Consider the following 12,132-nt stretch of genomic DNA (forward strand, 5'->3'; position numbering starts at 1 on the left):
GCAATTCAGTTCTTTACAACCTAATGTAGCATTTGGTTGTGATTTCTCGCGTTCAACTTCATCAAAGTCAATTAAAACGGTCTCTGTAACGGTCTAAGCCTTGAGAAAATGTGGAAAATTGGAAAGTAAAAATATTTTTGCTTGAGGAGTGTGCATGAAACGCACGGCATTTTATGAACGAGCGCCTCAATTACTGAACATCCTCCAATTCCGGATATGTAGGTATATAATATAACAGTGGGGAATAAATGTCTCGTTATCGGAATTCCACTATCTGGCAACTAGCCCTATGTAAACGCGGCTATTATATGTTTCACTAGGAAACGAGCGCAATTGTACTTTTAGCCAGAAAATAAATGCTTGGGTAATTCTGAGACACTCTGTATTAATTGGAGGAATAGGACTTAGGAGGAAATGCGATTGCAAATCGACCCACATCCCTGTGTTAGCCAATGACGCCTTTGGGGCCAAGGTTGGGGGGTATTCAGTTTAGCCTTTTTGTTTTTCTGTGATATCTCCGGCACCGTGAAAGATATTGGCTCCTTCAGATGAGTGCCTACTCCAGTCACTACTTATATCCAGTAGCCAGTAGCCACTCAGATGATTTGGGATCAATCAGGTGATAAGCGTACTTTCAGACGACCAGGGGCCCCCAGTCGACCAGGGGTTCCCAGGCGACCAGGTCCTCCAGATGACTAGGGGCCCCACTGCCCCAGGCGACCAGGGCCCTCCAGGCGACCAAGGGCCAATGCGATCAGGTCCCCAAAGCGATCAGGGGCCCCCAGGCGACCAGGGGGCCCCATGCGACCAAGCCCCCGGCTACCAGGGGCCCCCAGGCGACCAGGGGCCCCCAGGCGACCAGGGGCCCTCTAGGTGACCAGCGGCCCTCAGGCGATCAGGGGCCCCCAGGCGACCAGGGGATCCCAGGCTACCAGGGGCCCAAGGCGACCAGGGTCCCCCAGGCGACTAGGGGCGACCGGGGGCCCCAGGCAACCAGGGGCCCCATGCCACCAGGCCCCCCGGCTACCAGGGGCCCCCTGGGCGACTAGGTACCCCCAGGCGATCAGGAGCCTCAATATCATGAAACCAGAGGCCCCCATGCGACTAGGGGCCACAGACTATCAGGGGCCCATACGACCAGGCCCCCGGCTATCAGGGCCCCCTAGGCAACTAGGGGCCCCCAGTCGATCAGGGGCCTCATGCGACCAGAGGCCCCCCATGCGACCAGGGCCCCCTAGGCGACTAGGGGCCACAGGGCTATCAGGGGCCCCCATGAGACCAGGCCCCCGGCTACCAGAGGCCCCCTAGGCGACCAGGGGCCAGGAAACTGGGGGGCCCTTGGATGACTGTAGGGGCCCCTCGGGTACCCAGTGCACATAAATGAAACTTTAATATCAATTTTTCTTCCGAGTAAAAGACGTTTTATCCAGTGTTTAAAAAATATCCTGGGGCCTGAGGGGCCCCCTGCCCGTGCCCCCCCCCCCTTGGGTACGTCACTGGATCAGATCGATTCGGGATATTTGTGCAGTTGTGTTACAATACACAGGTGGTACTGAAATGATGAATGTGTCGGTGAATGAATAGGCAACTGAGTGAATGAGTGAATGAAACTTTATACAGTGTCTGACAGCCTATATATGGCCTACTGAGTGCCGTAAGGTGGTGGGGCTATGAGTTTCCACGATGAGTTTTGCGTGTTCAGCTTGGGATGAAGGTCTCTGATGTATTTTGACTCTGTGATTTTAAGGGATGCTACGTCTTTACATTTCCGAAGGATTTCTAGATGCATTGATGTTGCTGTTATATCGGTGTCAGGATGATGGGTGCGCACATGGTCACCAAATGGTGTGTCCTCTGTCTTGTTTTTTACGTCACGAAGATGTTCGTTGTATCTGAGTCTGATTGGTCTTTTTGTCTCGCCTATATAGTCTACATTTTGGCAGAGTGTGCAGCAAATTTTATATACTACGTTTTTAGTGGTGCATTTCCCTTGAAGTCCTGCTGTACATGCGTGGCACTTTTTGTTGCCCGAAGGGCAGATAGGTGGGTTAAGCGCAGAATGAGTGAGTATGTTTGATACTGTTGGTCCTTTTTGCCAAGCTATTTTGATGGGGAGGCCTGATGAGCGAACTTTTGCATTAATTTTGCGGGTTAGGTCGTCGTCAATAAATGGGAGGGAGATGAAGGTGATGTTTTGGTCCTTTTTGTCCTTTCTGTCATTGTGGTTGTCGGGGTGTTTTACCTTCCAGATAGCTCGTTTGATGATCCTGAGTGGATACTGGATAGCCATTGCCAAGAAAAAGGTCTACGATTTTTTGTTTCCCTCGTTGTATGGCTGCGTCATTCGTTCCCAGTCTTGTCGCACGCGTAAGCTCTGAGTGGAGGACGGCTAACTTTACTTGCATAGGCTGTGCTGAAGTAAAGTGGATAATGATTGGAGAGGCCATAGGTTTGATGTAGAGCTCTGTTTCGTACTGACCTTTGGGTTTCACTATGATAAGAGTGTCCAAGAATGGCACGCTGGAGAGGGAAGCGGTGTTTGTTTTTTCTAGCGACAACTTCAGGGATGGGTGAACAGAGTTCATAAACTCATGAAATTTGTCGAGTGACTCTTCCCCGTGTGTCCATACGCCTAGGATGTCGTCGATATATCTCAGGTAGACTTCTGGTTGTTCACGAGGGGCCGATAAGATCAGAGATTCAATGGCGTGCATAAAGCTGATAGGATAAATGATAACAATAACACGTCAAATGTATATTTAAACACACAAAGCTTTCGGTATGAAAATACCTTGATCACTGTGTTAACTGTATTGAGTCGGTTGGTTGGTTTGGGTTAAGCACCACATCCAGTGGACCAAGGTGCTAACCGGAACTCTCACGCTGTTCCAAGCGGTCAGGTAGCGGCAAATGCCACGTGCATTGCCCGGGAATCGTGTATTGAGTCCGGCTGACGACTGCACAACAATACTCATTACTCAAGGACGCCGGAAGCTGCCGGGCGGCACAGCCTACCATCAGACGCCGGCCGGCGCCGCGGCGGCTGGCAACAGCTGACTGCGCCGGCATAGCTCGTGCCGGCTCAGTAGCACGCATCACAACAGAAACTCACCAAAAATGACCTCAAAGGCCTAGTGAAGGTACCATGTGCGTATAGGGGTCATACTAAGCACGGGTCAAGGTCAGGTCAGGTCACGAAAGGTCACGGTTTTCACTTTCTGCTACATGGGCGTGCGACACATGTTTTATGGCTTATTTTTCACGCCGAATCCGATGGTAATGGTTATATGTGATTCCAAGTCACTGTGCTGGTGATAAGTGTGCATTGAAAGCATAAAAAATCGTTTATACTATACATAACTAAACGAGGGCTAAGAAAAAAGTCAATTTTTCAACTTTTTATTTTTGACATAAAAATGCACTTTTCTAGACGAGCTTTGTCCCAGGAATCTAGTGGTGCCATTTGTTTTCACTTGCGATGTTCAGAAGTGCCTCTAATTCACGAAAATGCTTATGACGTCACCATGCCCTATGCATGTTGGAGCTATTTTTTACAATTTGGGGGTCAAAAATCAAGATAGAAAGTTGAAATTTGGGGCATCTAATGTTCTAATAGAGCTCTACAACATATATTCCGTTTTTTTTGGAAATTCCCAAAATTTTGGATTTTATAAGCTGTTTTCCAAAAAGTATAGTTTTTTTGAATTTTTAGGGGTGAAAAACGCATTTTATGGAAAATCCGAGATAGCGATTTTAAAGAACTCGTTGAGCTGCGTCTTTTCATGTCCTTAATTTGCAATTTGCTTCAAACCCTGTTTTTTGGCGATTTTTTAAACATTTACCACTTTTTGACTAAAAACGTCATGTAGTTACATCACTTAAATCGATATATCTCAAAATTTTTTGGAAATTTTTTCTTAAAAATTGTACAGGAGACGTCAAATTGATGCGGGAGAAGGTATGCCAAGTTTCAAGTAGATAGCGAAAGTGGTTCATGAGTTATTCAAGAAAAACGGAGGGGGGGTCGGATCCGACCCCCCCCCCAGGCGGTCGCGGGTGAAGTTTTGACGTCGTCTGAGAACATGAGGCACGGAGATCTGATTTGGTCCGGAAGATCGTTAATAAATATAGCGAATAGCAGTGGGATAACAGTCCGCCCTCCGGTGTCCCGGAAGTGACACGGGTCCAGTCGGACACCTTTCCGTGGTGCCCTTGTTAGCTCCATGGAACGTAATATTTCGCAACTTGTTCACTGGTTTGGCAAAAATGGCATGAAAATCAACGCTAAAAAACACAGCTCATAGCTCTCGGCACTCGGCAAAATCTTCGACAGGTACCAACCATTTCTATCAAGTTCATGGGCACGACTGTCTCCGGTTCTCTCATGGTGCGAAACTTGGGTGTCGTACTCGACCAATTTATGACTTTTACCACGCACACTGACGATGTGGTTCGACGCTGGTTCGACGCTGCACAGGCATTTTAATCGGTTTGAGTCACTGCCGTCATAGTTTACATTCTGCGACGCTCACAACTCTAGTCCAATCTCTAGTCGTATCACTTATTCGCTACTGTCTTGGTCTACGGAACCTGTAACGCCACACAAACTGGTCGGCTACAGAAAGTGTTGAATTTCGCAGCACGCGTCATCTCTGGGCGTCGAAAATTTGATCATGTGAGTGACGTCCTTCATGAACTGCAGTGGCTTACGGCGCGCAATTTACATGTTTTCACACGCTGACATTGTTAAAGGTAGTGTGCCAGCTTTCCTGGACCGTATGGAGTTAATGGCCCAGATAAGGAGAACCGGATTTTTAGAACTTATCCATACCTTCAAAACTCATGGAAACGTCTTAACCCTCGCATGTGTGCGGCGTTTGCCAGCTTCTAATGTGTAGGGGGGGGGGGTCGGTTGGACCCCCCCTTGCCGTTTGGCCCCTGATCGAGCTAGAGCTTCGCGGAAAAAACGAGCGTGTTGCCCGTGACGAGAGAAAGCCGATGATACCCAATTTTAAGGTCCTAGGTCATTGGTTGACCTTCCAGGTCAGGTCAATGACCCAAAGTCGGGAAAATCGGGATCTGTTAGAAAGTCGTAAAGTGTGGCTGCTAGCTAAGGGGTTTTTCGGGGTCCTGATCACGAATATCGTGTTAGTTTTGATCACAGATGATGTCTTGAAGCATTTAGACCAGGTCGGGTCAGGTCAGGTCAGGTCAACCAGTAGGCGTCGTGACGGGTATTCGTAGTACGTGTCAACCGCCTCTGACAGCTTCGTAACATGTTACGAAGTCACCAAAACTACTTCGTAAATGTTCAAATGGTTGCTAAATTCGAATTCAGCTCCAAAAACTAGCCTAGAAACATGTAAAACTCGAAAAAGTGACCCGAGGTCACCCGAGGTCACCAAAGGTCAATGACCTGACCTGACCTTCAGGTGACCTTGACACACACGGGAGTAACATCAAATCACATGTTTGAACGTTTGAAACCACGAAAAGCTTGCAAACACGCGGCTAGTGCGAGCCGACATACGCGAAATCGCGATTCCGGCCAAACATGGTCTCGGAAAAAAGGTCACAGGTCAAAGGTCATTTGGGTCAGGGTCATGAAATTTTCAGGGTAGGTGTCAAATTGATCAATGCGAGGGTACTGAAAGTTTCGTCGCGATCGGCCGCTTTTTACGCGAGTTATTCGCGAAAAACCATGGGGGGGGTCCATCCGACCCCCCCCCCCCTACACATGCGAGGGTTAAATTCTTCAAATTTTGAGTACCCCAGTGCGAAATTCGCCCCGACGGGTTGTCGGTCGTACCCCAACCACATTTCACACCACTATGAACAATAAATGCACGCACTGAAATCGCTATTACCGATAGGCTCATCCAATCAAGTTTCGATAAACCCGTTCATCATCATCTCCTGCGGTTTCGAACACGCCTGTTAGGTGGTGCGGTAGACCGCGCCCAAAGCCAGGGCCCCGGTAACGTGAGGTAGCCGAGTCGGGGCAGCGTGCGCTGACCCAAGCCGGGGCCGCGCGTCCTCCCGGTGTCATGTGATAGCCCGGGGCTGCCCGCGGGGATGCGGTAGACCGCGCCCAAAGCCGCGGCCCCGGCTTGGGTCAGCGCACGCTGCCCCGACTCGGCTACCTCACGTTACTGGGGCCCTGGCTTTGGGCGCGGTGGTGGTGCGTCGGGCCGCGCGCTCTGACTTCGGCCAAGAAAAATGCGTCAGCTGATCATTGTCATTTCTGCCACTTTCATGTGGTGAGATGGGGTCATAACTTTAGAGACGGCTGTTTCATATCAATTATTTTACATAAAATAATATTTCCAACCATAAATTAATGTTCGACAGCCAAATTAAAGAAACAATACCAATACAGGCTTACAGTTTAAATTCGACATTGTGTTGTCTACGATTAGACAGCTGATAACTCATTCCCGTACGTCGTAACTCTATAATGACCTTTGCTTATTGTCACATGTGCGCCGCATTCGTGATTGTTGCCGACGCCTGTTTGCAGGTCAGCCCACTACAGTTGTTATACATATCGAAAAACCGATAAACTTTTAGGCGAAAAAAGCACTATTTTAGGCCCATTTTTTATTTTTTGCGATATTAGGTAAAAACAGAAGCTTCTTATCCTAGGAAAAATAAAATGGGAAATCATTCAAAGGTGGCACACTACCTTTAAAGCGCATACTGTCTACCTCTCAGCCCGAGACGTTATCCGCCAGCCTCACGCTTCGACGACATGTTCATCAGCCGACACGCGACAGAACGAGCTGCTGAATGTATCTACCATTAGATCAGAATCCGGTAGGAGGCGCTTTTTATACTCAGCCGTGACCGCTTTTAATGACTTACCACAAATGATTCGCGACCTAGGCCTGAGCCCATGTAAAAGAGAGCTGCGGAGGTATATGCTCCAGCAACAGACCGATGCCGGCTAGTGACGACCCGTTTGCGGGAACTGTGATAGGGTGTGCGTTTGTGAGAATGAATTCGTGTACTGTATTGATAATTGCCGACACTCCACAAACACAGTAGTGGCTGTTCCGTGTCGTAAGTCACGAAGTAAAAACAATGCGATACGTATAGGTAGATGGGCATAAAAGAAACATACGCTCACGTCATTCACCACTTTCACACAGATCTTAGGCCTGTCCCCCCGCGGAGTCCCTATTACGCTGCGACTTAATTACCCCGTTTACATGAGTCAGCGAAAATGACGTTTAGAACGGATATTTCCGTTTAGCGAAAAGTGCGCAAGTTTCGACTCATGTAAACTGGTTTGGGCGCGCAAAAATGACGATTACGCGGAACGGAAATATCCGATGAATTAATGGGAAATATCCGTTTAGGACGTCAGGCCTAAACGGATTTTTTGCGCATCTAGCAGAAAATGACATGAATATGCATGTTTTATAGATGAAATTTTTTAGTTTACACATCAAAATTCATATTTATCTTGAATGGTAGGTCTAATGACAATGAAATCCACTTTTTGCCCCTGATTTCGCGCCATTGTGGCAGATTCATAAAGTACCTACATAAGTGTTGAGAGGAACGTCCTATGCTTCAAAAGGGAAGCATTCTACATAGTTTAGGGGTAATTTCCTTATTTCTTAGATTCAACAATCAGGGTTCAATTCCAGGGCAACCAACATAGCCTTCCCAGCCAGTCGCTCCCTATAGCCACTTGGAACAGCATGCTAGTGCCATTTAGTGCTTGGTACACTGGATATGATGCTTGATTTCTTTTGCTTTAGTACATGCTCCCAAAAATTTTATCTACCTAGGTAGGCTTCAAACTTCCTAGCAGTGATTCAGATAACTTATGCTTCAACGAACAGCCACCAGACGGCAGGGCACGCAGGCTGGTTGGGACAGTAACTTGGCTGCATGCCAAAATATACACAAGACACACAGCCAAATTTACTCAGTGACACTGCCATCTGCCCCCCCCCCCCCCCCACCAATATTTAAATGTTCACCTTATTGTTCCAAAGAAGAAGATTCTTCAGTGGTGGGAAGGTCTCTGAAAGTTTGGTTAATCTCGGATGGTGGAAGCAGGCAACTGGCAAGTTTTGTGGAATTTGTAGAATCATACCTAACCTTACCTACCAACCTAACTTTCAACCTACCATCCTACAAACGCACCTACATGCCTACAACCTATTATACCAAACTACTTCCTACCAATCTACAAGCTCAACTAACCTACCAAACCACATAGGTAGGTACCACTCGGACTTCATCTTCACATCTTACCTGGTGTGATTGAGAGTGGATTATTCTATGCATTTTGAAAATTGCACTGATAGTGTCTTAAAGTTTGGTGGTGAGTAGATGTAATTTCTGTTATGACTAAAACACATGGAAATGATGGATACTGTGTTGCACCCTTGCACCCCAGGCCTACAGTCAAGCAATGCACCGACAGGTCACATCTACTACACAATTCACCTAGTACTGATCTGACCCCTGTCTTTGAAGAACTGAGCAGCTAAAAGCAAAAAATGAAAATAAAATGCTGGAATATTCAAGTGCTTCAAATGTGTCAACCAAAAATGTATACACAATCCCGCATCACCCACTTTCATACCAATGTTTTCTGAAGTGTGGCACCATCCTGCACATCCTTTCATGCATTTTCATTTTGTCAACTTACTGGAGGTCCATCAATGTAACGCTGGAAACGAGCTGGGTCAAGTTCGATGACAGCCGGTGGAAGTTCGTTTAAAAGAGATGTTGCGCGATATAAAAAGGAGCGTTGCCCAGCTGCTGAGCGAGTAAGAGGAGGTCTAAAATGCCGGTCCTGTCGAGTGCTACGGTCACATCGTTGTTGGCGCGATTCACCGAAAGTCACAAACAGAGATGAAATGTCGGCCGGCTCGTCATACACAATTGCCTTATGGGCCACAGCCATTGCTGATATCTCGTACATACGTCGAGGACAGAGCAGTCCAAGGTCCTCTCGCGCGCGAGACACGTGATCGTACTTTCTGAGGCCAGTGATCACCCTGGTAGCAAAGTTGATCACGCTGTACGATGTGTGTGACTAACTATCCTTATTTTTTAATTGTGACCCTGACCCTAGAATAGCCACGCTTGTGTGGAATGGGTCTATGATGTGAAATAAATAAATAAATAAATATTTTAGGTACTACATATTAGAGAAGATGAAATTGAATGTCATGTTAATTTTTATTTGCTTTTCACTTAGTTTAGTTTCCATGACAGTTTTTTTATGTACTTTGTTTTTAATTGGTCTTCAATTGTTTTAAGTTAAAACTCAGCGGTTTTAAATTGGGCTTCCTTTGTCTTAAAGGTAGTGTGCCAGCTTTCCTGGACCGTATGGAGTTAATGGCCCAGATAAGGAGAACCGGATTTTTAGAACTTATCCATACCTTCAAAACTCATGGAAACGTCTTAAATTCTTCAAATTTTGAGTACCCCAGTGCGAAATTCGCCCCGACGGGTTGTCGGTCGTATCCCAACCACATTTCACACCACTATGAACAATAAACGCACACACTGAAATCGCTATTACCGATATGCTCATCCAATCAAGTTTCGATAAACCCGTTCATCATCATCTCCTGCGGTTTCGAACACGCCTGTTAGGTGGTGCGGTAGACCGCGCCCAAAGCCAGGGCCCCGGTAACGTGAGGTAGCCGAGTCGGGGCAGCGTGCGCTGACCCAAGCCGGGGCCGCGCGTCCTCCCGGTGTCATGTGATAGCCCGGGGCTGCCCGCGGGGATGCGGTAGACCGCGCCCAAAGCTGCGGCCCCGGCTTGGGTCAGCGCACGCTGCCCCGACTCGGCTACCTCACGTTACCGGGGCCCTGGCTTTGGGCGCGGCTTCTGCTCATACTTTGTGGTGCGGTGGTGGTGCGTCGGGCCGCGCGCTCTGACTTCGGCCAAGAAAAATGCGTCAGCTGATCATTGTCATTTCTGGCACTTGCGTGTGGTGAAATGGGGTCATAACTTAAGAGACGGCTTTTTCATATCAATTATTTTACACAAAATCATATTTCAAACCATAAATAATGTTCGACAGCCAAATAAAAGAAACAATACCAATACAGGCTTACAGTTTAAGGCTCGACATTGTGTTGTCTACGATTAGACAGCTGATAACTCCTTCCCGTACGTCGTAACTCTATAATGACCTTTGCTTATTGTCACATGTGCGCCGCATTCGCGATTGTTGCCGACGCCTGTTTGCAGCTCAGCCCACTACAGTTGTTATACATATCGAAAAACCGATAAACTTTTAGGCGAAAAAGGCACTATTCCAGGCCCATTATTGATTTTTTGCGATATTAGGTAAAAACAGAAGCTTCTTATCCTAGGAAAAATAAAATAGGAAATCTTTCAAAGGTGGCACACTACCTTTAAATCGGATCGAAAAATGGTGTAGAGTGTGGCAAAAGAACGCCCTCCGCCAGAGGGGCGCAGGTTAAAAGCGTGCAGTGCCCGGCTGGCTGGCCTTGCAGAGATGGCGAGTGTGCCATCCGCTGGGTGCCTGTGGTGCCGTCGGTGGCCGAGTGTAGCGGGGCCGGCCGGGTCACTGAGGGCAGTGCCACAGACGGCCGCCGGCGAGCTGCTCCTCTCCCTGACCGACTCCCGCCCTGGTCTGCCGCAGCCGCTGCAAGCGCAAGTCGCTCTTCTGTCGTGACGGTGATCGCGCCTGCCAGCAGCGTCCGCTCAGCTTTTCCTACAACTTCCTGACGTTCGTCTCCAAGCTGCCGGTGCCGCGCTCGGGTCGCATCGATCTGTTCACCATGCGCGGCCCGCTGTGGTCGCAGACGACCGTGCGCTTCGCGCTGCGGCTGGTGGAGGCGCGCGCGCCGGCCGGCGTGCAGCGCGCCGCCGAGCGCTTCTTCCAGCTGCGCCGGCTGCAGAGCAACCAGGCCGTGGTGTCGCTGGTGCGCTCCGTCGAGGGCCCGCAGGAGGTGGAGCTCGAGCTCACCATGGACCTCTACCAGGGCAACCGGTTCAGCGGCAAGGCCGTCGCCAAGCTGTTCGTGTTCGTCACCAAGTACGAGTTTTAGGCGCGCGGCGTCAGCGGCCCAGTGGTCGCAGCATGTGTGAATGGGAGTAGTCGGACACGAGGCGGCGCCAGACGCCAGTATTACGCACATTATCGAGCCGCTGTCCATTTATAGTGCAGTGTATTTGTACGCTATAATATCGCATCGCTTCGGGTCAGTTATCGAGCGGGGGGGGGGGGGGGGGTGAGCCGTCCCGGAAATATACTGACGTATAAGTCACACATGAAACGGTGCATTGGACTCTACCGTATGGCCTCTGCTGCGTGGCCTCTGCTGTATGACCTCTGCTGCGTGGCCTCTGCTGTATGACCTCTGCTCTGTCGTATGAACGGGTGTCGGGCGCCCGACCCGTGCGCCGGTGCCACTGTTCTCTGCCCGGGGGCCGACATCCCGGCGGCTCTGCTGACCTGTGACGTCTGATAGCAATAGCCTGAACATCAGCGGATCAACGCAGACTGTAACCCTGAGACCCAAATTTGGCGCCATTTTGAAAACGCAGAGCGCATGAGTTCGTTGCGAGCCGCCGGTGCGGGCGGTCGGGGCGGGTGCTGAGCCGCCGGTGCGGGCGGTCGGGACCGGTGCTGAGCCGCTGGTGCGGGCGGTCGGGGCGGGTGCTGAGCCGCCGGTGCGGGCGGTCGGGGCGGGTGCTGAGCCGCCGGTGCGGGCGGCCACCCCGCGGAGTAGCATCCAGCCGCGGCGATAGCAGTCTAGTGTGCGTAGTGTAAGTGCGGCGGTATGCTGTTGCGTGAACACTGAACAATCCGATGAGCAATAAATGTGACGCAAAATCCAAGCATTCTAGGGGCCAGCAGAACTGCGCGATTCATTTGACAGAATTGGAAAAAGTCTGTTTCGTTCGGGTCGGGAGAGGCAGATCGCTTTTACGCTGCACAAAGAGTTGCAGTAATTTGGTACTTCACTTAATACAGGTTTGTCCGTAATTTCGGTAAACAGTTCTCATGCCAATAAGACACATTAAAACCAGCCAAAAATCTTAGATTTTGATGCTTACGAGTTACGGTAGACCATTGCAAGTCGCCCGCCGAGGTAAAACGCCTCACCGACGTCTCTCGG

The 12,132-nt window shown here is 49.4% G+C and overlaps 1 protein-coding gene across 1 annotated transcript in view; it reads left to right on the top strand.

Moving 5' to 3' along the window:
- Positions 1-11,851, top strand: part of LOC122365134 (fibrillin-1-like) — a 248,808-nt gene extending 236,957 nt beyond the window's left edge. The window contains exon 25 of the mRNA XM_043336109.1: positions 10,650-11,851. Coding sequence (XP_043192044.1) covers positions 10,650-11,058 — 409 coding nt within the window. The 3' untranslated portion in view covers positions 11,059-11,851. The remainder of the gene's footprint in view (positions 1-10,649) is intronic.
- The last annotated feature ends 281 nt before the right edge of the window (positions 11,852-12,132 follow it).

The sequence above is a fragment of the Amphibalanus amphitrite genome, unplaced genomic scaffold (assembly GCF_019059575.1).
Source record: "Amphibalanus amphitrite isolate SeventyFive unplaced genomic scaffold, NRLGWU_Aamphi_draft 000717F_arrow, whole genome shotgun sequence".
NCBI lineage: Eukaryota > Metazoa > Arthropoda > Thecostraca > Balanomorpha > Balanidae > Amphibalanus > Amphibalanus amphitrite.